The sequence below is a fragment of the Eulemur rufifrons genome, chromosome 18 (assembly GCF_041146395.1).
Source record: "Eulemur rufifrons isolate Redbay chromosome 18, OSU_ERuf_1, whole genome shotgun sequence".
Taxonomy (NCBI): domain Eukaryota; kingdom Metazoa; phylum Chordata; class Mammalia; order Primates; family Lemuridae; genus Eulemur; species Eulemur rufifrons.
Window position 1 is genome coordinate 36,659,289 of NC_091000.1, and position 25,694 is coordinate 36,684,982.

The window sequence follows — 25,694 nt, forward strand, 5'->3', positions numbered from 1 at the left end:
TTCATTTTTCATTTGTAAGTGTGCTACCTTGTATCACACCTGATAAGCACTATCTTGTTTCTGGTAGATCATTTCTATCTCTGATTTGTCAAGGTTACTTGGAATTCTGTTATTTTTCAGAAAAGGTAGAAACCTTAACCTGGTTTATAGCCAAAAACTGACTAAGAATGCTTTCAATTCCATCATGACAGTCAATGATTTAAAAGAAAATATTCAATCATATTAGATCAAGGAATCTAGGTGCTGGTTTATAATTCCCCCAAGTTGCCTCTGGCCATTTATTTCTGTTGCTATTAACTTACGGTTTTCCTGTTACTAGATGTTTTTAAATTCTATAAAATTGGTATCATAGTTTCTTGCCTGATTATAGAAACGAGAATTGAGTGATTTAGAATAGTAATTTGGGGGTTGTGGTTACAGTAGAGAGAAGAAACCCCAGAATTGTTTAATTTATGCATGTAGTTTAGGGTAGCATCATTACTTTGTATATTTGTTGTACCAAGGTGGAAGAAAATAGGAAAGCCTTTAGACTGAATATAAACATCTGTTTTGTAGATTTTTTTCCCCTGTGTTTGGACTTTGAAAATGTCTTTGATTTAAATTTCATAGTTTCCTATTTAATATATGAACATAATGAGATCCATTTTTTGTTATTGTCATTACAGGTTTTGGAAGGTGACAATGAAACGTGAAGAAGTTATGTTTCTAATATGATACTTGAAAGTTAGTGACTGCTTACCAAATTTTAATGAAATATGACTTAGAAGCATTGATTTGTGAAGGTTTATGATGTCATCGGTTTCGACAGAAAGCAAACTCCAGCAGGCTGTGAGCCTGCAAGGAGTTGACCCAGAAACATGCATGATTGTATTTAAAAACCACTGGGCACAGGTAATGTATGAGTTTCCCTTTCTCTGCTGGTCTTGGTAGCCCAAGGGGCCTCCATCACACTGAACTGGGGTTTCCTGCCTCTGTGATAGGTAACTAGGTTTCCAGAAACATAGGGAGGGAAGCCCTTTTAGATAGGAAGGAAAGTAACTTTCTCTTCTTGCTTTCCTAGAATAGGTATCTGGTTGAAAACCATGGTTTTCATAAAAGCAATTAGGGAACATGCATGTTCCTCAGATATTTTTAGAACAGCAGCTATTCCTTAAAGTGACTTTTAACATCACTTCGCAGTATACTTGACCATAATTACATCCTCTCTCTTTCTCTCTTCCCTGCTGATTTTCATCCAGTTCTTAAACTCTAATAATACTAAAATACACATTTATTAAACATTTACCAAATATGTGTTGAGTACTTCAAATACCTCATATCATTTAATCTTCTCCACAAACCTATAAGGTAGCTAGTATTAGCTTTCTCATTTTACAGATGAGGGAATAGAAAATTACAGAGGTTTAATAACTTGCTTAAGGTTATACAACTTGTGAGTTACCAAGCCAGAACTTAGACCTTGGTCCCTTGGCTCTGGAGCCCATGTATTTGACCTCTGCAGTCTACCATTCTTGTGCTGGTGGTTCTTATGTAATTTAAGCAAAGAAGATGCTTAACTATACCTGAATATGTATGCCTTCTTCATTACAAAGCTGATTATAATTTTTTTTTGATTATTTATCTTGACTTCTATAACTCTGATCTGCTTGTGTGGATAATTAAGGGTTGGATGTTTAGAAATTTACCAGCCCACCCCTTTCCTCAGGGAGTTTACAAGTAGTAAAATAAACGAAATTGGCATTTTTTGCTACTTATCCAACATGCACTCCCCAGGTGAGCTGGTAAGTGGCTATTTATGTGACAGCTTTTAAATGACTGCCCAGTTCCTTCCTGTGGCTGGAAATAGCAAATGGGTTAAAGCACTAAGCTTGTAAATCACAGCAATTATTGGGGACACAGTTTAGATCAAAAATGAATAAAATCAATTCTGCTTCAGGGTCATTTATACTTTGTAGCTTCTTGTCACTACCCAACGTAAAGCTGCCAAGATTTTTTGTGCATTTCCCATTCTCTGACTTTTTACTGTTAGAATTTTCATGGGTTTGCTATGGACATTAAGTGTACATCAGCTTTGGTAAAGGGAAGAAAGTATTAAATAATTTAGGAGCTTTCTAGATAATTAGAGTAATTATCTTTGGCTTTGCACTTGTGTAAGTATTTTAAAGCAGTGGCACTAAAGTGGGGTGGCAAACCCCACTAAGGGACGAGCCCAGTAGTCCATTGGGTGTGGAAAGAGTATTTTAGAAGGCCTATTTCTGTCTTTATCTTTTGAAAATTTCTATTTTGTGTTTACAATATAAATAACATATTTGTGTATTGGCACATGTATGTTTATTAATTTAATTATTTGTGCTTTTTTTTTTTTTTTTTTTTACTGTTAGTACATAATCAGGTGTTTTGAATTGAGAACATTTTCAGCTCCAGTGATTTCATTTGCCTGATGATGTCTATCATTCTAATATGCAATCTTCGCTCCCGGCCCCATTTTGTTTATTTGTTTGTGTATAATACCTTTGATTACAATCATTTCTGCTGGGATAGCTGTGATGTGATCCATTTAGTGTTCTGTAACACTTCCCAAAGACATGTTTATCATCAGTTTCTTGATTATATGTGAATCATCTGCCCTATCAGATTCTGTCCCAGACAAGCATTCTCCAAAGCTGTGGGAGTGCTGTTAGAATGTCCTAATTCAGGGGTGTGTCAGTACTTTTTCACATTGTTGAAAGAGTAAATATTGGTCCCAGAATCATATTATTCATTTCTATTACCAATATGAATGACTTCAGCATTATCAGACATTTTCGGTTATCTGATGCATAGTACAGATACATAGTACCCTCCTATTGAGTTGAAGAAAGGATTACTTTGTCAGAGGGAATGGTGTTCAGTTGTTAAACATTTCCTTTTGTAAAGTGGGGACATTCTTGGTCTTATTGTTGGCTCACCCATGTCTTTAACTTTGGGCAGGTTTTTTCTTTTAACTTTTTAGGGTGACTTTTCCTTTTGAATGAATCTGGAGAATGCCCTTAGTCTCTGTCTACAGAGGCCCTTGAGGGCCTTTCTGTTACTTTTATGAATGAAAACACTGGTTGAAGAAATTTTTGTCAGTGTTAAAGTTGTTATTGTTCAACTGAGATTTACTGAGCCTACATTTCTGGAATGTCAGTTTAGGTGTCACAGGTGGGACTTAAGATGTGTAAGCCTTGGTCTGGGCTTTTAAAGACTGTATAAGCTCATTTAGATGATGATGCATTATTGTAAAACGAATAACAGTGATTATAGTAATTAAGTCAAGAAAACAATGATTACAGTAATTAAGGCAAGAGAAGGGACGATTATGGCTGGAAATGGCCTGAAAAAAGGAGAAAGTGAGATTTTGCTAGTTTGGCTATGGAAAAAGAAGGTTTTGATGACAGAGAGGAAGAGAACATTTTAGAGAAAGGATATTGGGAACAAATGCTCCCAATTTTGGCTTTTTTGGATAGTAAAAAAAAAAGGAGGGTGAGGCAAAAACTATCAGTGTAAGGCAGAGAAGTGGGGCCAAGTGTGAGGTAAGGAATGGGAACTTCAGTTGATAAAGATGAGTGCTGTTTTTTCACTGTTTTGGAGTTTCATACATTAGCTCTTTGCTGTGAGTTGTTGAAGCTGGGGGTGGATGAAGAGCAGTTGCAGAGGGTTGGGAAATGAGCTGAAGTCTGATATAAACTCCTATGACTACTGTGACGGCAACCTCTGGGCTCCCCCGAGGCAACCCAAGAAAACCTGTAAGGCTGGTAAGAAATGAGGTATAGACAGAGCTGGCCAACAACATTTTTAGTGTGGTATCCTGTTACTTGCCTGGTACAATGCTTTTGTATATGTTAAATTAGGAAAAATAAAGACAAAGCCTGTGGTGTCCTGAATTCTTCTGTTTGTTAGGATACTTATGTATAAATTCAACATAATTAATATATATTTGACAGGTTCTTTTTTACTATTTATTAGTAGCTGCTATTCCAGAACCATAGTTAAAAAGTAAACATTGATAGAGAAGGATATCTACTTGTCCACTTATACCTTATAGTCTGTCAGGGGCAGCTAGTTATACAACCAGCCATCATCCAATCAGTCTGTGATTCGGAGGGTTGCCAGGGGAGAGACCTTAAACGGCCCAGTGGTGCTCTTGAGTTTCCCAGCTGTTCCCTGGGTCCAGTGATCTCATGACATTCCCAGAATAGTTCTAGAATAGACATTCAAGAAGAGTTGCATTCCTAACAATGACACTATTGAATCCAGGCTACAGGAAGTAGCCCCTGGCCTGTACTTCCTCTTGCTTTCTGAGATGCTATCTTGCTCCTTAAGTTGCTAGAGCAGTGAATCTAAAACCCAGATCTGTCTGGGTCTTTCCTCTAGTTGGACCTTTCAGTGGTATCTGGCCACCTACAGGCCAGGGACAGCACGTAGCATTCTTTCTGTCCTGGCTTCTGTTACCCCCTGCCTCTCATTTAGTCTCCAGAAATGCGGAGTTGCCCCCTGCCCTAGGCAGTGCCCATTATACTGTTTCATGCCTCTGTGCCTTAGGCACTTGCTCTTCTTTCAGCCTGAAATATCCCTCCCCCTGGTTAAACGCCTCTCCTTTTACAGGCCTCATTTAGGGCATCATTTCCTTTAGGAAACCTTCCCCGCCTTCTCTCATGCTTGAATATCACCTTGAGTGTTCTTTCACTGTTCCACCAAACACCTTTTTATATAATTATTAATATTACTTCTTTAGAGACAGGGTCTTACTATGTTGCCCAGGCTGGAAGGCAGTGGCTGTTCACAGGCTTGATCATCACACACTATAGCCTCAAACTCCTGGGCCCTAGTGTCCCTCACACCTCAGCCTCCTGAGTAGCTGGGACTATAGGCCCGTGCTACTGTGCCTGGCCCAACTACCTAAAATTACATATATAGTATCTTCTTCCCAACTTCATTATAAGCTCCTCAAGATCAGAGGCATTTGTAATTTATCTATGTCTCCAGTGCCCCAAGTAGAGTGTAGGATATTGTAGATGGTCATTAAACTGTTGAACTGAAAGGCAGGCAATATGAAATACAACTTTAGATGACCTAGGCAACTTAGAAAACAGCTTTGAACATACACTGACTTTAAAACATTGTGTAATTTGCTACCAGTAAGATCTTTAGACTTGCATTCAATGATTTGGAAGAGTATCTATACGTGTTTAATTTTTATAGTAGTCTCTAAGAACAGTTTATTATCTAGTAGACTGTTCTTTTTTTCTTTTGCCTTTGTGTCTTTGCTTTTCCTGAATGGAAGAGAGGACAAAAATCGTAAGAAGCATTTGTCCACCAGGTTATAAACTATTCAAGTATACTGCTATGTGAATTAAATCCCCTATACTAGTTATTTTTAATGCCACAGTTGTACTTTGTGAAGCCTTGTAGACCTTGCTCTATTCTCTATCTGTTCCTTTTAAGCATTGAATTCTAAATGGTGTCTGCTCTTAGAGCCAGGAGAACAAAGGAGGTAGGTTTGAAAAAAATAAATTGAGCTGAGCGCAGTAGCTCATGCTTGTAATCCCAGTGCTTTGGGAGGCTGAGGCAGGAGGATCACTTGAGGCCAAGAGTTTGAGACCAGCCTGGGAAACATAGTGAGACCTCATCTCTAAAAAAATTTTAAAAAATTAGCCAGGCATAGTGCATTGCACCTATAATCCTAGCTACTCGGGAGGCTGAGGTGGGAGGATCGCCCAGGAGTTCAAGGTCACAGCAATCTATAATTGTGCCACTACACTCCAGCCTGGGTGACAGAGTGAGACTGTCTCTTAAAGAAAAAAAAAAAATAGATTGGAAATGCCCAATCCTGTCTTTGTTTCTAGTTAGTTGTTAATAACCCAGAGCTGTTGCTAACCACTCTTGGCCTCCAAAAATAAACTGCTTTACAATTTTTTAGACTAAGAAAATGTCAGAGCTCCAGTAGGGTAATGATGATGGATGAGGAAAAGCCAATGGGTTTAGTAACTTCTTTTATCTCGGAGGGGATGGAGATGGGAAAACACAGAACAATCTAGATTGTTTAAGTCAAATGCCCTCCCACAATAATGAGAAACAGATAATGTACTTTAGGTATAGTATCTTGTGTAGAGCTCCAAGTAGCCTGACTCTGTTAAAGAACTGCCGAGCATCTCTGCATGGATTTGACATGTATACCGTATTTGAATCTCATTCCCTTGCTCTGTTCATCTTCACTCTTTTGGTCTGCACCTTGTAATAGACTCACTGACAGAGACAAATTAAGATGGGCCTTTGAGAGATGAAAAGGTGGGAGGTATTAGAGAACACTGGTTAATTTTCTGAATATCTTAGTTAATTGATATTTGTTAACACTTAAAAAGTTTGTATCTCTCTTCCTGGCCTTACAAGTAGCCCTAAACTTGTCAGTAGACAGTAAAGTGAACAAGTGCTATGCTTCTTCAGATAGAGAGCTGAGTAATTAACTTATGCTTCTATTAGACTCTAACGTGGCTGAGCATGTTGAAATGTTGGCAGTTTTCCTACTGTGTGCTTGGTGATCAGTTTGAAATTAGTGTTCTTTGGAATATTAGTACGTTAGATTATTACTCCTAAGTCCTTTCCATAGCTCCTGCTTTATCTTGTTTTATCCAAGATTTAGACAAGTCTCCAGAGCTTAGGACTGGAGCTGACATTAAACAACTGGTGCAAGTGCACACCTATTATAAAGCTGTTATCTTAAGATAAAAATAAATGACTTGGTAAAGGTCTCCCTGTGGAGATAGGTGTGCAAGGAATACCTCAAATTGAAAGACACAGCTGTTAAGTAATGAACAAGGACTGGATGGAAACTTAACATTTCTGTAGTTATTTGGTACATTAAGTGGAATTTGGCTTATGACAGCTCAATCCTGCCGTTCTATGTGATGGAAAATGTTGCTTAGTAACTGGGTTTTTTCCACAATGCCATTTTAAATTAGCATTCCAAAGGATTTGGAAATATGGATTTTACTCATGACTTTCTTGAAATAACTAGGTTTTAACCAAAGTAGCAAAAATTACCATCTATTGATGTGTGTATAAAAGACACAGAACAATATTAAGTGGAATTGAAGCTAATTTCTTGACACAGAAACATGTTTGTCATGAAGGGTAATTGTTGTTTAGCTCAAAGTACAATTATGTGATTTACGTAGACCTTTCATTCTGAAAGCTTCCTATTTAGAATTTGCAACTATTTGAAATTCAGGCTGATTGTCATTGACTGATAGGGGCCATCCTTTCAGATAAGGATGAGAGTATCTGATAGTACTTAATGAAAAAAATGTGCTATTTGTTAATCTTATTTAGCACCAATAATCCTCATATTTGTAGGTCAAGTGGCTTTGAAATTAGATTAAATTTAGCTATATTGATTTGATGATTATTTGAACACCATTGTTCAAATTGTTGATTTTTTTGTGTTTCTTTTTAGAATTGTGGTAATTTACGTGTAGATCTACATGTGATTCATGCTCACGATTTGCATGTGTATATATAGGCCTGTATTTGTTAAAATTTGTAGATCAGCAAATGCTTAGCTATGATCAGCAAAACATTCAAGTGGCTATTTCTGATCTCAACTGGTTTGTTTAATTGAGTGTGGGCTTTATCAGGTGTTGATTAGTTTATTAAATGATACTTTCTGCCTAGCAAATTGAACTTGTTTTGTAATGGAAATATTTGGAAAGCATATTTTACTTGCTTTCTTTCTCTTACCTGTTGGGACCCCTCCCACCCCATTAATTAATTATGTTTTTCCCTTGAACTGAATCTCTGAGCCTGAGAGTATATAGCTGAGAAAAAGCTGGGGCTGGGTGCTTGAGGCAAGGTTGAGAGTATAAGACAGTAGATAATCACAGAAATAGGCCAGGACTGAGGAAGCCACTGTATTATGGAATCATGGCATCCACAGGCCTGGAAGGTCAGAGTTGCTAAGTGGATGGGAACTCGGGAATATTAGAGTTTGATGGGAATGGTGTGAGAAGAGGGCACAAAAGGAAAAAATAAAGAAGAATCTAGGTCACATCAGAAATCAGTCTGCAGAAACTGAAAGAACCATGACACCATTTGGGTTGCAAACCTGGGACATCTGAATAGAACTTCTTTGGCATTTCGGTGCAAGTTGTGCTCTAGCCAAGAAGCTTCTTAGGCACTCCCTGCCAGGGTAGGGACCAGTCCCAGGGGTGGGTCCCAGAGCCCACTTGTAAAAGCAGGTAATGGGTGTGTCTGCCTGGAAGGGAGTAGGAGGTAGCCTGGGAAGGTCCTGACACTTAAGAAGAGAGGTTAAGGACAAGTGGCAATAGAAGCATAATCAGCACTTTGCTGAGCATTGTGTATTCCATGACTCATAACCCTTGGTTGTAACACACCCATCTTCCAGGCAGTAAAACCACCCGGCCAGGGCTGGGAATGAGTAAAGGGGGCTTAATGTGTCTGCTGTGTCTCTGTCCATTAACTCAGAAGGCAGTATAAAGGAGCAACTATTAATATAAAAAGGGTAAAGTGCTTCAGTTTAAAAGCTGCTAAACAGTTTGCATTCTGTGTAAAAATCTCAGTTCTCTTTTTGAGGTTTTTCATAGCATAAAACCTTCCTTTCCTTTGGAAAGGAATGCACTGGAATAAATAATATAATATAATAAATTATAATATAAATGAAGGTTAATGAGAAAAATGTAATTTGTGATCATGTAAAGAGTTTTGCTGTACATTACACATACACATTTATATATGTAATAAATATTTACATGCACGTATATAGTATGAATATACATGTGCATATTTATAAATTTACATTGCTTAGGAATTTCTGAGAATTAGAAGATTTTTAATAATTGTTTTTAACATAATGTTTTGGTCCCTTTTTTAAACATTAGTACAAAATTACTTTGTCTACCTTTATTTTTATTTGTATTATGAAAGTAGATCAACTTACAGGAAAGAAGACCTAATTAACCTTAAAATCTCATTAACGTCTCTTTAGACTCACTTTTAATCATACATCTGTCAATATATTTGCTTTTTTACTTAAATTATTTCATGCATACATTTGCGTGTAATGATATAATTCACGTACTGTTTATTTGTAAAAACTATTGTATGTTAATATAGCATATTTTGATTATAATTCTCTTATTCTTGACTATTTGGGTCAATAGCATTTTTATCTTTCATTATTGGAAGATGTCATTAGTATGAACTTTTTTAAAAATCATTTTTGGATCATTGCCTTGGGACATTTGCCTGAAAGTCAGATTAACAAGTCAAAGGGCAGTAACAATTTTATAGCTTCTGTTACATATTGACAGATTGTTTTCCGGAAAGATCAAGCTAATTTGCCATGCCACTATCAATGTATGAAGCATAGTCCCAGTTTTAAGACAGTTTAGATGGCCTGAGCACACATGAAAAGTACAATTACATTTTTACCCCAAGGCCTAGCTGTAAAGATAGCTCTCATAAGTAAGCTCAATATGTGGACTTTGAAATTATAGAACTGATAAAGCGTGTACCTAATTTGTTCTTCAGAATGTGGAGCCTTGAAGTTAAGGACTCTTGGGGCTGGAGAACATGTGGTGTTGAGGTGGAGGCGCCTTTTGGACCCGTGTATGTAGTATTGTGACTGCACTCTATGAGGTGTGGTCAAAGCCCAGAGCAAAAGGAAAGGTGGAGGGCCCCGTCCCAGTGTTTCTTCTGCCAGCGAGGTTGTCAGGCCTGCGAAGAATTCTGGAGGGCTTGGTGGAGGTTGTAGGATAATGGGCACACTTTGGAGTCAGGTGTGCAGCAAAGGGGAAGAGAATATCTAGATGGCTTCAGTGTGGCCACCAGTCTGTAGACCATGCCCCTCCTGGGTAGCTGCAAACCAAAGGTTTTCCTCATTAAAAATGTCAACTCAAGAATGTTGGGGTGATTTTTTTCTTTGTGATACGGCATTATCAAATTTATAATGGAAGTTGATGGAGATTGTAGATTCTGTGGGAATCCATTTGTTCTGTGAGGATGTACTTGTCTGGTCTACAAAGGGTTTTTTTTTTTTTTTTTTGTCCTGATTCTGGCAGCGGAGAAACTTAGACCTTTTCCTGAGAAACAAACCTTTTCCTCATTGCTCCTGCATGCTGACGTAGCATTGTACATTTGCCAGCTTCCCTAATGACTTGCCAAAATTCCGTGACCTAAATACTTGCACAGAACATGCAACAGCACATCATAGAACTGGACCAGGAGGGTACTGCAAAAGACACACATATTCCATGCAATTCAGAAAGGCAACAAGGAAGAAAGATAAAATAATTGATAAAATGTTTGGTTGATTAAAAATTATTTGTATAAAATTTAAAGGGAGTAAATTGGGAATTGTAGAAAGTCTAAATCATAAAGTTAAATGGAAGTTGGGATATAAAATTGTTTTAATTTCCAGGTCCCAAAGTCAAAGTAAGTATCCGTGGGCAGAGAAGCATTCAAATGCCAGCAGTGGAAAGGGAGAGAAACAGACCAGGGCCGTGACATGACCTATTTAGGGATTTATTTATTTTTTATTATTAATTGGTTTTTTTGTGGGAAAGTATATGTAACAAAATAGGCCATCTTAACCATTTTTAAGTGTATAATTCAATGGCATTAACTATATTCACAATCATTACAACTGTTCCCAAAACTTTTTCATTACTCCAGACTTTTCTGATATAATTGGCTATATCAGAATATTTTTTAGTTTAAAGAAACACAGCATTCCAACCTTTCATTTTTAAATTTCAGTATATGTTGGGGTTGATTCTGCTAGTTATATGTCTCTTGTTCATCAGTTTCCTTTTCTCTTTTCTATTGCTACAAGCTTGGTTGAAGAGGGTGCCCAACCAAATAGGGGAGGGAAGAATATTGTTCTGTCAAGGGCATATGAGTAGCCGTGTTCCTGTGCTGAAATCCCCAAAGCCAACTCTATTTTTAGGAGAACACAGGTAGTCAGGTGTCCTTTTGCTTATTTAATGCATTTTAAAATTTAAAAACAATATTATATTATTGGCAGTCTAGAAAAAATTTAAGAAGTCATCACATTGAACACAAAAATGATGATTACTTTTGCATGTTTCTTTTGAGTCTTTTTTTCATGTACTTGTGTCTGACAGTTGATAATTACGGATCTCACATATACAAGTAGCTTACTTTTTCATCTAACATATCACTTACAATTTTTCATGTTGCTCAATAATCTTCATAATAAATAGTTCAAGGAATGCATGTAGCTTAATTTACATAACTATACTATTTTCTTTGATATTTAAGTTGCTAGCATTTGTAACTATTGTAATTGAACATCTTCCAACTTCCTCTTTCTGTAGTTTAACCGTTTCATTTTATACTCAAGAGAGAGACACACACATACACACAATGCTCACATATATCATGTGGGCAATGGCTCCTGTATTTTTGGTGAAGATTTAGTAAAGTCGATAGTGGTGTGTTTTTGTAATTATGGTAAACATCAGATGGATGACAGATGTTTGATTTGGTTACAGGTTGTGAAAATCTTGGAGAAGCATGACCCCTTGAAAAACACCCAGGCAAAATATGGGTCTATCCCTCCAGATGAGGCCAGTGCTGTGCAGAATTATGTAGAACACATGCTCTTTTTACTGATTGAAGAGCAAGCCAAGGATGCTGCCATGGGGCCAATTCTGGAATTTGTGGTCTCTGAGAACATCATGGAGAAACTCTTCCTTTGGAGCTTGAGAAGGGAATTTACTGATGAGACTAAAATTGAGCAGCTAAAGATGTATGAGATGTTGGTCACCCAGTCACACCAGCCTCTTTTGCACCACAAGCCCATTCTGAAGCCTCTGATGATGTTGCTAAGCTCTTGTTCAGGAACGACTACCCCTGTTGTGGAGGGGAAGCTGGTTGTCCTACTCAATCAGCTCTGTTCCATCCTTGCCAAAGATCCATCCATCCTGGAACTCTTCTTCCACACTAGTGAGGACCAAGGGGCCGCCAACTTCCTCATCTTCTCCCTTCTGATTCCCTTCATTCACCGAGAGGGGACAGTGGGCCAGCAAGCTCGGGATGCTTTGCTGTTCATCATGTCCCTCTCAGCCGAGAATAGCATGGTGGCGCATCACATCGTGGAGAACACCTACTTTTGTCCAGTAAGTTCCTCTCCTCAGCATGTTTTCCACCCACTCCCTTTTCCTCTTCTGTGCTAATGATAAATACTTTTTTATTCCCTTTTTTCAGAAAGTTGTGCCTGGCACCTTCTATGGAAAGGTGTTTAGAAGAAACCTTTTGGAGGGAGCAGAGGGATCTAAGTTGAGATGCTATTTGGCTAAGCAGTGTCAGCTCAATGACAGCTGACAGAGGAAGCGATATGTGTTACCATTTCTTGGTTCATTATTATTGCATTAGGAATGATTTTAGTTTTTCTAAGAGCATATCCTGAGAGATTGGTAAAACCTGTACTTTCTAAATCCTTAGCTTTCCGGATCGATTTTGTTCCAACGAATCATGGCATGCAGTAAGACCCCTCACGGCTGGTTTCACAAATTAATTTGTCTCTCAGCAAGATAATGACCATTAGCTGTAGTGTGTTTGGTGGTCACAGGGACATTAGGTGGCGGGGAGGTTCAGCAGGCATTTAGTGTGCAGAGGTCACACTGACAACATCAAATACTGGCAAGGATATGGAGCAACAGGAACTCTCATTCGTTGCTGGTGGGAATGCAAAATTCTACAGCCACTTTGGAATTCAGTTTGGCAGTTTCTTACAAAACTAAACATAGTTTTACTATGTGATCTAGCAATTGCTCTCTTTGGTATTTATTCAAAGGAGTTGAAAACTTACGTCCACACGAAAGCCCACACATGGTTGTTTATAGCAGCTATGTTCATAATTGCCAAAACTTGGAAGCAGCCAAGATGGCCTTCAGTAGGTGAATAGATAAATAAACCATGGTACATCTAGAAAATGGAATACAGTGTTCAGCTAAAAAGAAATGAGCTATCAAGCCATGAAAAGACACAAAGGAACCTTAAATGCATGTTACTAAGTGGAAGAAGCCAATCTGAAAAGGCTATCTGTTATATGATTCCAACTATATGACAGTCTGGAAAAGGCATAACTATGGAGACAGTGAAAAGATCATTTTTTCCCCCAAGTGTTGGGGCAGAAGAAGGGATGAAGGGCAAAGCACAGAGGATTTTTAGGGCAGTGAAACCACTCTTTATGATACTATAATGGTGGTTACATTTGTCCAAACCCATAGAATGTAAAGCACCGTGAGGGAACCCCAATGTAAACTATGGATTTTAGGTGACTGTAATGTGTCACTGTAAGTTCATCAATTGTAACAAATGTACCACTCATGTAGGGGATGTTGATAATAAAAGAAGCTATGCATATGTGGGTGCTGGGGTATATGGGATATATCTGTATCTTCCATTCAATTTTGTCATGAACCTTAAAACTGTTTTAAAAAAGTAAACTGTTTTAAAAAGGCACTTTTGTGAGGGAGCTATACAAATTTTGGGTTTTGGCTTATTTGAATTGTTTTGGGTAGTTCTGCTGTTAAAGAAGAGCAGGCATTGTAATGAATCATCAGAATATTCAGGTGGTTCACTTGATCAACATGCAAAAAGCAAATGTTAAAAATATTTAAAAAAGCAACACAATCATTAAGTATCTTGAAATAAGTCTAACAAACATATGAAATGCCTTTATAGAGAAAATTATAAAACTTTATTGAAAGAAGTAAAAGAAGATCTAAATAAATGGAAAGCTCTATAGTTTGTAGATATTGTGTAGATGGGACATTCCCAAAAATCCATAAAGTTAATGCAATTTATGTTTTACAGCTTTTTTATTATGAGAAAAAGTAAAATGCAGAAAATTGAGAACAATTAAAATGAACACCATATACATATCACCTAAATTCAAAATTTGTTAATATTTTGCCATTCTTTGGTATATTTATCATCTATACTTTTATTTATTTTTTCTGTTCCATTTAAAATGAAGTTGCAGGCATCACATACTTTAGCCTGTATTCTCTACAAATAGGGACATTCTTCTACCTAACCATAATACCGTTATTGTACCTGAGAGAATTATATAGTAATTTCCTAATATGATCTAATACCCAGTTCTCCCATTATGCCCAAAATTACTTTCATAACTTTTCCTCCCCCAAGCTAGAGTCCCATGAAAGGTATGCATGGAGCTATCATGTCTCCTTAGTCTCTGTTAATATATAACAACCTGCCACTTTTCTTCCCCATGACATTGACTTTTGAAGAGACCAGGCCATTGTCTTACAGAATACCCCACATCCTGGATTTGGTTGTTTTTTGTGTAGTTTGTTGTCCCTATACCCATATTTCCTGCAAATTGGAGTTAGGTCTACCTGCTGCATTAAATTTAGGTTAAATATTTTTGGCAAGAATACTTTACAGGTGATGCTGTATACTTAGGGTATTATAGCAAGAGACATGTTAACATGTTAAGACACATTAGGTTGTCCCACTATTGGTGATACAATGAGACACCAGTTAATACTTACCAGAATGGCTGTTAGATATCTGATAATACCAAGTGTTATCAAGAGTATGGAAAAAAACCCAGGAAATTTTGAGAATATGAATTGGTATAATAACTCAGGAAAGCAGTATGGCAATATTTAGTAAAATTGAATATCTGTATACCATGTGATCCTGCAGTTTCATTTCTGGATATCTGGCCTAGAGAAATCTGGCACATGTTTATAAGGATATATAAACAAAGATGTTCAGTAGAACAGTGATTTGAAGAAGAGAAAATAGAAAAATATGAAGTGAAAGATAAATAAACTGGTTTATTCATACATCAATGGAATGATACTCAGTATTCAAAGTGAATGAATCACATATATTATCATGTAACTACATATATGAACACCAATAAATCTAAAAACAAGTTAAGTAAAAAACAACAAAAGTTTACATACAATATACAAACAATTTACATAAAATTTTAAAACACAGAAACCTAGTATGTACTGTTTTTTGGATACATATGTATACAGTAAAAGTACAAAAATAAGCACAGGAATAATATATGCTAAATTCAAGACTGTGGTTACTTTTGGGGGATGAAGGAAGGAGAAGGGATGGTAATGAGATTGGAGTAGGGTTTAGTTCTATTTGTAATGTTTTATTTTTTGAAAAAAAATAAAGAGTGCTCTGAAGAAATTATGGCAAAGTGTTAAAATCTGTTAGGTCTTGGTGATGGGTTTCTATTCTGTTTTGTAATATTTTATAATTGAAAAATTTAAACATATTATGACAAGAATGGAGCATGTTTTAATGTTTAGATTTCCACTTAACTCTGTCATAAGCATATTTTACTGTGTAACTGTTGCTTTTACAAAACTGTGTTTTAAAACACTATTCAGTTCGTTAAAATTGGAGGGAAAACAACATCTCCAGCTGACCTTATTTGCTAGAATGAAACACGAGCTTTGTTGTGTTAAGGTGCCCCTCAGGATAGATCCCATAATCTCATTTGTACCCAGTTTTCTATAATTACATCTGACAACATAATTAAAAAAAAGCCCTCTTTATGTTGAAGATAAAAACATACTCTATTAACCATCCGGCTAAGGACCACAATTGACAAAAAGCTTTCTCTAATTAGTATGATTGTCAAAGTGTGTTAGCATCAGGCTGTTGGAAGAGTAATGACTCTTTCAGGAAATTGGACCACTTTTGGAAACCTTTATTGTGATAGTTGATAGGAAGAGCTTGCTGGTTCTGCTGCTGCTTATCTCAAGATGTGCTTCCTCAAAAGGAGGAGAATGAGGACACTCTAGGGAACAATTTGGTGCCAACAAATGGCTGGGGACTAAATGACCCTATCACTTCTTTTGATTTTTTTTTAACCAAATATTGATGGTTAGACCTGTACCATTTGTTACATATTGGCAAATGTAGAAAACAGCGTTTACATAAATCAAGAAATGCAAATTAAAACAAGCATCGTTTAGGTATACAGCCGCAGGTAGAAAGTTATTTATCCCATATCCAAAATTTATGAGGCTTTTTATTTTGGCAGGTTGTATCAAATGGTCCCCACCAGGTGTTTTGCTGTGAGCTTCAAACTAAAGCCATCTGCTAAAAATCTTTGTGTTTGCTAAAATTAACTGAGTATCATTAGATATTTAAAGTTAAACATTACTTGATGTGTTCGGTGCTTTGTGCATGTCATGTTTCTTTCCTCCTTTGGAAACATTTCTGTGTGTAAAACATTATGCTAATCTTGGTTCGTGCGTTATTTTCTTTAATCCTTGCAACAATTTAGTGAAGAATCTGAAATTTAGAGAACTTTAATAACTGCCTGTCAGTGACAGAGTCTGGTTCAAAACTATGTTAGTCTGACATTAAAATCCATGGTCTCAGCAACTGCCATGCTGTACTGCTGCCAGGGAAGTTGTTTGCTTTTTTGTCTGTTGTTATCCATATGGTTTTGTATAGTGATGAGTTTCTTTTAAGGAGACTCCTGGGAGAAGATAAATGTAAAATATGGGGTTAATACTTAATGTATTGGGAATAAATATAATGTTTTACAATTAACTTTTTTTGTGATCAGGATCAATAAAAGGCTAAAATAATGGATGGGCGTTTTATTTTTAATTAGCTATTAAATACATATATAAATTTTTTATAATTCAATTTTTAAGTTAAAAAATGTAATTTAAAAGTAAACAGATTGTGCTATTAAACTCTTCAACCTGGAAAAAATCACCTACAAACTTGTGTTGCCTCTCCTTTTCCCTTGTCCTGTTCTCACAGTCCTCTGTATTCCTTTGGATAGCAATCTTCTTTCTCCCGCTTACTAGTTGGTCAGCTGTCTTCTTCCTCTCACCTGGTCTAACTTGTTCACTGCTCTTTCCCAACCTTGCATATGCCTGGCCCACAGTCTGCGTTCTAGAAATATGTGCAGCATGGATGAATGAATCTGAACTCTGAGAAAAGCCTTGGAAGGGAGGATGTAAATACTAGTAAAGATTTGGAATCTTGTTCTTAAGACTGTGCAGTACTCTTTATTCTGCAGAATATCTTCTTGCTTGTTTCTTTGCCATTAAGAAGAAGGTATCAGAGACACTTTGTAGGGGCAGGAACATGGCAGGACTCCCCGTTCAGCTGTCACTTCTGTATGGGCAGCATCCTGTACAGGGAGTATCCTTCTATATGGGAGCATCCTCTGTACACGGAGTATCCTTCTGTATAGGAGTATCCTCTGTACGGGCAGGATCCTTCTGTATGGGCAGCCTTCTCTTTGCATCTCAGCCATGCCTTTTTTTAGAATACTCATTTTAAAAAGTGACTATTAGGTATGTGTTATTTTTAATTACTGTCGCTGATGTATGTAATTTGGAAATTAATGTTGCTGTAATTATATTGATATACTGAATAGTTATTCCCAGCTTTTTAGTCAGACAAATTAAGCCTGTCTTTATGAATTCATCTTCAAAGTCTCAAAGTGGTTAAGAAATCAGGAGTATGCAGAATTAAAGCCTTTGTTCTGTGGTTAATTTAGCATGAGTTAGCAAATGTAATTGATTTTAAAAATGTGGTGTCAAGATTAGATTTCTCTTCAAGGAGAACTTTTGGTCTGTGTTCTCTTTTGGCAGAAGTTTCTAATTTGTAACAAGCAACTCATTTGGGTCACATTTAAAACTGGAATTAAAGTGGTTTGGGTATGTTGACAAGGAATTAAATACTTTAAATAGGGGGCATTCTCCTTTGGGACTATAGAAGCCCTGATTTTGAAAGAGAGATAAATGTACTATCTTGTTTACTATTTCTTATGCTTAACATAGTACCTGGCCTGAAATAAGTGCTCAGTAATTTTTTTTTAGTGAGTGAATAAATGAGTGAATAAAGCTTATCAGGAAATAGAATGGAGAAATGTACATAATCTTTTGGTTTCTCCAGTACCAAAATAGTTCGTCTTTTCTCTCCCTGCCCTTTATACTTCACAGTGGGCTCCTATAGCATCTCCCCCACCCCTCCTAGACCCTCCCACGGCTTCATCTGTTTTCTCTGTGCTAAGACCTCTCCTGGCCTGTACTCTGTTGATTGAGTTGGGTATGTTGCTCACGGGGAATGTGTCTGAAACTTACCATACCTGACTGGACAAACCTCCCATACCTCCAATGTGGACTGGCGTGAACCAGTCAGACCAAGTGAGATGGAGAAGACAGGCAATAAACGAATAGATGCAGGAAGGATGATTGCTGCACAGAGGGATGCATGGAGTGCTGTGGGAACAGGACAAGGGGAAAGGAGAGGCAACAATAGGTCTGTAGATAATTTTTTTCCAAGTTTAACATACCTGGCACCACACCTCCTTCTGACTTTCTGTTTCTGATGCCTGACACTGTGGATTATTTTGTCATATCTCATCTGTCTAATTCTCCCTTTCCTCCTTCTCTCTCTGGTTTATAAGGCTTGAGGAACCATCTACATATAGATGGCTCTAGATCTCCATCTGTGGCCCAGAGCTCTCTCCTAAGCATCAGACCCACATATCTGTCCACTGGGCTCTCCATTTGGATGCCCCACAAGCTCTTTATTCTGGCCTAGAACACCTTGCAGGATTTGGTTCCTATTTACCTTGCTGGCCTCCTTTCACCTATAAGTCTATGCTCTAAGAGTACTGTACTTCTCTTAGTTCCTGGAGGAGATACCATCTTTTCTTTCTCCTTTGAGCTTTTGTACATGCTCTGCATGGAATATCCTTCCTTCCACCACTCTTTTTCTGGCTGACTCCTTTGAATTCTTCAGCACCTTAGACTTCACTTTTTCTGAGAACATTTCCTGCTGCCAACTCCTCAAGTCAGGGGTAAGAGCCTTTTGTACACCCACAGCACGGTATCTTTTCTGTTGTGTATTCTGAGTATTTCTAACACTATTATAATTGCCTGTTCATCTCTCATTAGACTGTGAGATCGATGAGTGTGTCACTACTTCTTTTCTGGGCCTAATTTGTTTTGTTTTCTTAAATATTTCCATCCCATTTGAGGCCATCGTCACCTCAGAACGTGCTCTAGGGCAGTAGCTGACTTCCTTGCATCCAGTCTGTGCTGTTCCTGCCCGTCCTGTGCTCATCTGCCAAGTCAGGGTCTCTAAGATGCTGCTTAGCTAGCATCTCTTCCCAGCTGGGAGGCCTCCAATGTGAAATTCATTGTTTTACCTGGTCTTATTTATGTTCCACAAGGTAAAATCAACAAGCACTCAGCATTAAATGTGTTCCTTTCCTACATTTCTATCTCAATTAAAGGCATCATCACCATCTTCTTAATGACCAAGTTGGATAACTTGACAGTTTTGAGTTCTCACTCATCCCACTTATCGAGCCCAATGCTGTCAGTTTAATGCTGAGGGACGAAGCTTTGGATTAACACTGGACTGATAGATCTCACGGTTAGATCACCCTTGCACCCACCTTCCATGGAATGCTCAAATTTATTCTCTACTCTCTTTTCCTATTCATGATGCCTCAGTGTAGACCCACATTAGCTCTGTTTGAACTCTTGTCACCATATCTAACTGTCCCCTGCCCCCCAGTTGTTTCTCCTTGCTATTGTTTGTGAAGATCAGATGAGATAACATATGTGAAAGTGCTTTCTAAACGGTAAACATGCGCCTGTCAGTCATGACTTTAAACATGCAAGGAATTGCAAAGAATCTTTCTCATGAAGCTCCTCGTGGTTCCTACCATTGTGACCTGTCCTGGACCACCTCCATCCAGGGCTTCCTCCTATAGATTGGGGTATGTACTGTCTCTGTGTTTGCAGCCGGTGCATTGTACTATAATGTATTCTTTTTGAATTTGTTCCTCTCCTGAATTTCTTGTGGCTGGAATCATGTTTTATTCATCTTTATGTGTAGCCATTTTACTCCCCTGACCCTAGGCCAGCGTAGTGCCCAGCACATAAGAGTTGAGCCACTCCTATCAACCGTGCGTATGTTAGCCAAATGGCTCTGGTACTGTTATTACCTCTGCTGGAGTTGTTCTTCCCTACTGTCTCCACCTGCTGAATCCTTCCTAGCTAGCTGATATCCTCCAGTACCTTTAATACCTTGCTACTTAAAGTTCAGTCTTGAGACTAGCAGCATTGGTATCACCTGTGAGCTGTTAGTTGCAGGTTAAGAACTTTGGGAAAGAGTTTATTACATTTTTATTTCTAAACACAGGTACTTGCAACTGGGCTCAGTGGTCTCTACTCTTCCCTGCCTACAAAGCTAGAAGAGAAAGGCGAGGAATGGCACTGCCTTCTGAAAGACGACTGGCTTTTACTCCCTTCTCTCGTCCAGTTCATGAACTCCCTGGAGTTCTGCAATGCAGTCATCCAGGTACCAGAGCACCGTCAAGGATCCCTTTGTCCTGGTTTCATGCAGAACACAAGCACCACAAAGGATTAGTTATGAACATTCATTCTTTTATTTTAATAAATGTTTATGGAATGTTGATGCTTTAAGCCCACCGAATGAAGGAAAATGTTAGTTTGTAGGTTGCCAGGAAGGTTTAATTGAGGAAAAAAAGAATAGATTTTCTTTATCTTTTTTTATAAAGTATTAGTTCTGTTTTGATTATACACTTAACCATCAAAAATAAGTTTAATACCTAACTCATTAAATAGATATTTTTAGGTTTCTAAGTACTTCATATTATACCACTTTTACTTCAAGGTCTTCTTTGGAGTCTACAAAGAAAAATACTTTATTTTGGTTAATGGTGCATACTACATAAAGAATATTGTTATCCCAATTGAATTTAGAAGAAATTAAGCATCTTCTTAACAACACAAATTAAATTTGCTTTGAAATTGGCCTGCTTGGGGGAAAAAAAACAACCACTGAACTCTTGTGTATTTGGCTTCTTGATTAGATTTTTACCTTTAGATTTCTTGTTACTGTTTTCAATAAAAGATTTATATTTAAGGATATAATAGGTTTTCATCAAAAATGTTTTGCTTCTATACAGCATAAATATTACCTTAATATTGGATTTATTAAGAAATCAAGTTTTCTTTATGGTGATTGTAGGATGAAAAATGTTAGTTATAATCTGTTTATCTACCAAATAAAGAAATAGCTTCTGGAAGAAAATACAAGCAAAATGACTTTAGTTCCCATCTCATTTTTATTGCTAAGTCAAAGGAAGTTTTATTTATATATAAGATAAATAGATTACATTTTAAGTTATTTTTTCCTTTAATATTGCAGTCTATCAGCATTTTCTTACAGAAGTGTGTGGAAATAAAAAAGATGGAACCACTGTTAGTTCCTCCCCAAATGTACACACAGAGAGAGAGAGATTATCAGTAATTTAAAGATCTAGTTTCACTTTCCTAGAAATTGCTTTTTAGTTTATTGTTTGACTTCATTTTTTTTAGAAAGAGAAGTAAAACTAACAGGCATGGTTAAGCACAGAGAAATTATATATTTCGTACTATATTTTGAAATTGAAAGCATATACTTATAAGATTTTTTATTTGGGGGGACTATTGAAAAGGTTACTTACAAGAGAAATTAGTGAAGGGTTATCTGTGCTACATGTCTTTTGGAAATCAAATATAGGAAGTGTGCCTCTGATAATGTTTTCTGCTTTTGAACATTATCTGCTTTTTATGAAAAAATTTTCCAAATGCCTTCCTCCCCGATATAAATGACTATCAGAAAATGCATCTTCAAAATGAGACAATTCTTTCTGGTAGCAAAAAAAATGTATTCAATTGTCTATTTTGATAGTTATACTCTTTAAAAAAAAAAAAATTAGTCACAAGTTGAGATGTGACCTAGAAGTAGTTAGGGGGAAAAAGTTATTCTTTCCAGTTTGCTAATTTTAATATATGAATCCTTCTACATATCCTATTTGTTGAATTTTTTTTCAAACAGTCACTTTGAAATTACCAATTTTTTAATTTATAAGTTTAACTTCTGCTAATTTTAGCCAAGCTGTTTGTATTGGAATAAAGCATTTGAAAAAATTACATGGCAATGTGAGGTTTGAATTACTCTTTAACCATGAAATAAATGTCCAAAATATGATTTCCTTTTTGAATCTGGGATATACACAGAAATGTGTTATTTTAAGAAGACCTGAAGATTGATCAAACCCTTCGTCTTTTTTATGACTTCATGTTTCTCTCTTAGGTGGCTCACCCCTTGATTCGCCGTCAGCTTGTCAATTACATTTACAATGGGTTTTTGGTACCAGTCTTGGCTCCTGCTCTCCATAAGGTCAGTGATTGGCTCATGTAATTTTCTGTCTATTTATGGTACAACTGATGGAAACTGAGGAGGGTAAACACAGTGCAATTGATTTGACGGTGGCTTTAGCCTTATTTGTCTTATCATTCCATCCGTATTTCTTAGCAATATCCAACACAGGTCTTAACAATGGCTGAAGTCTCATGGGCTTCATTTGGTAGAATACAGTATTGTGAGTGTCAAGTAGGGCAGTCAGTGTAAAGGAGAATTGGCAAATAGACTCTGACTCTACGCCTGCTTCAGTTCACGGGAGGCGGCTACTTGGAACTCTTCGGTGAGCTGGCCTCCGAAGCCAGCTGTGTCTGTCACACAGAATGCAAGGACTGCTGCGGGCATGGAGGGGGCAGTGGTAGCATAAGTGCCATGGATTTGCTATCTCCTTAATAGAACATAATTTTTTATTATAACAAGTTTGTGACAGCAAAAATTAAAGTGAAGCCAAGTTAAGGGCCCATCAAAGGTTGGCTATCTCATTAGCACCACTCTGAATTCCTTAAGACTCTCTCATTTTGTATAATAAATCAGCTGATATCTTTTCCGTTGTGAGCTGTCAGGAGGCACCCATAGACCTAGAATTCTAATTTTAAGGAGTTTTTTCTTTACTAAGTAAAGAGACTTGTACAGTATTTAGTTCAGAGGATCTTTGCCAAGCTTTTTGAGTTACCACCTATGGCAGGGAGAGAAGCAAAGAGCAACTTTCTTATGTCGTTTTGATGGAATTGCCCACCTTTATATATACATTGCCCACCTTCTGTACCCTGAAGTTCCATTTTTATATGCTCTTATTTTATAGAATCCAAGAATACCTGATTATGGTAACTTTGAAGCCTTGGTGTCCATGCTGATGGGGTTTCTGGTTTAGCGCAGCAGATCTTGATGGAAGATGTTCATCTCTTATCATTTAGTGCCTTTTGAGCACAGTAGCCACATTTTCCAGAACAAACAGAGTGCTTGGTCTGGCTGGGATTTTTGTGTTACTTGCAGGTTCAAGAGGTAATCTTTGACGTGGTTTAAACATTGAAATACTGAGATTTCCAGTTTATTGCAGTGGTTTATGGGTGCAAAGGGACCAAGTCTGTGAAATTAGATCTGTCTTGGAGAATATCGGGCATAGCTTTGGAAAATACAAACCTTGTATTTGTTTCTAGGTTGCCCTTTTGTCTGTCAGTACTTTGCTGTTCCAGGAATAGGATGGGTGTCTCGCATTGGATGCCTCTAAGCCTCTGCATGGAATTTTCCTCTGCAGAGGAATACAACAGTGTTGTAGAAATTCTTTGGCAGTAATTATCCATAGACTCGCTCACACATTTATACTTTCTTCCTCATTTATTTCCTTCCTTTACCTCACTGATCTATTGACATAAAATAATTTCCCATCATTATTATAATAGTAATAATTATTGTAATTATTATTTGTACAGTATATTTTGTGTTATAATTAGCATACTTTAATGTTACAAACATTAATAATAACTCTTTATCCATAATTGAAGACGAGAGCCACCTCAGAGAGCTGTTATGAAGATCTTACTGGTCACTCTGCACTTCTCCTTCATAATGCTTACCACAGTGGAACTGAATCATTAAATGTGTGATTACTTGTTTAATGTCTGTCTCCACAGTGGTATACATCCTTTCTGGGGACAGGGTTCATGTGTGTTTTGTTCACCAGGCTATCTCCAGTGCTGAGCACAGTACCTTAGACTTAGGAGGGTCCACACAAATGGAATATTTGTTAAAGTGCTAACAGAGTGCTGGTACTTAGTACCTTCCCAGACTGTGGTTCGTAAGAGATTAATAGGTAACATCGGATATAGCACTTGACGTATATTACCTAATATTATTCTCAATTATGCCCATAATTAAAATATGAGATTTTTAAAACCATGAAATTAATACATGCTTATTGTAAAAAAAAAAAAAAAAAGAGTCAATGCTGAATATATAAAATGAAAAGTGAATGTTATTATATTAGATTTGAATTTCCAAGCCCTAATTAAGATTCCTGAACTTTTTTCCATTGCAGACAATTTTTCCCAGGGCTATATAGCAAGTGGCTAGAACAAAGACGGATTTTTTTTCCTCCTTAATTAATTTCTCTCCCTGTTCCCCATCTTTTAAAAAATTTGTTTGTGTTTTTATCATTTAGAATTAGCAGGGTTAGAAGTGAGGACGGTTGGGGAAAGGTAAACAGCCTCTCCTCTGGCCCTTGGCTCACTATGTGGTTGATGAAGGAAGGAGCTGAAAGGACAGGAAGGAGTGTTAGGACAGGGACTCGGAGGCACATGAGCAAAGAAGTCCAGAATTGGTGTTTCTTGAGGAGTTCCCAGTGGGAGCAGTCATATCCTATTTCTTGTCTCCTCTCCTTTGATATGGGAAGGGCTACCTGGTAGTGTGATCTACTGGAAGCTCTTGTCTACATTTTTCATAATCTGTACCCACTGCCTTGACAGGTGAGCCTCATTTTGTATCCTAAATAAATTTCCTTTGTGCACTATCTCAGCCACCACCTTACTCGTAACATTTTAGTTACCTGCCATCAGTGTAGGCAGTTTACGGAGGCGAATCTATTCTCTCTGATTCATAAATAATATACTTAAATATTTTCCCACATCACAGTTAATACTCATAAACAGTATTTCCACAGCACTTTTGAACCAGAGATGAAGTCGTCACAGAGTTATGGGTAATAAAAGGTGGGGAGTGGGAGTGCTTAACAAGTGAAGTCTCCCCTTTCCTCTCCCCATTCTTTATGTGTATGATATAATACTGTTTTTGCAGGTTGGTTTTGCAAATTCTTATGTTACATGCTTTCTTCATCCAACACTGTAGGGTGGCCATTTATTCTTCTGTGTTAGTACAGAGGCGTTCTGTTTTTTTTTTCAAAGGGCTGCATTATTTTCTGTAGTGTAGACATAAAGGTCCACAAATCCTTATCTACAACTTGAACTTCAAAAAGCTCTGAAAACTGAATATTTTCTTATAATTCATTTGGCACACAACCTAACTTTTGCTAAACTCATTTGGTATCAAACTCTACCTACACCCTCTCAAGACTATTTACTTTCAACCCACTTGTGTTAATGTTTGTATGTTTCTGGAAGAAATATTAATATATTTGATCATAAGTTGTTGCCCCAGATCTCCTGGGAATCTTATGTCAGGTAAGATGTACATATTAATTTTCTAAAAGTTTTGAATTCCAGTATACACACGGTCTCCAGGGTTTTGGATAAGGGATTGGAAGCCTACTTTGGATATTTGGAAAGATTAAATTTTTAAAGATTGGTTTAAATCATACTTTGAAGACGTCATATTAAAGAAAATGATACCATATTAATATAGGTAATGTA

At 37.2% G+C, this 25,694-nt stretch overlaps 1 protein-coding gene across 1 annotated transcript in view; it reads left to right on the forward strand.

Moving 5' to 3' along the window:
- Window positions 1-744: 744 nt before the first annotated feature.
- The window catches only part of FHIP1A (FHF complex subunit HOOK interacting protein 1A), an 84,033-nt gene continuing 59,083 nt past the window's right edge, over window positions 745-25,694 (forward strand). The window contains exons 1-4 of the mRNA XM_069493211.1: window positions 745-891; window positions 11,553-12,179; window positions 20,263-20,421; window positions 22,225-22,311. Coding sequence (XP_069349312.1) covers window positions 787-891; window positions 11,553-12,179; window positions 20,263-20,421; window positions 22,225-22,311 — 978 coding nt within the window. The 5' untranslated portion in view covers window positions 745-786. The remainder of the gene's footprint in view (window positions 892-11,552; window positions 12,180-20,262; window positions 20,422-22,224; window positions 22,312-25,694) is intronic.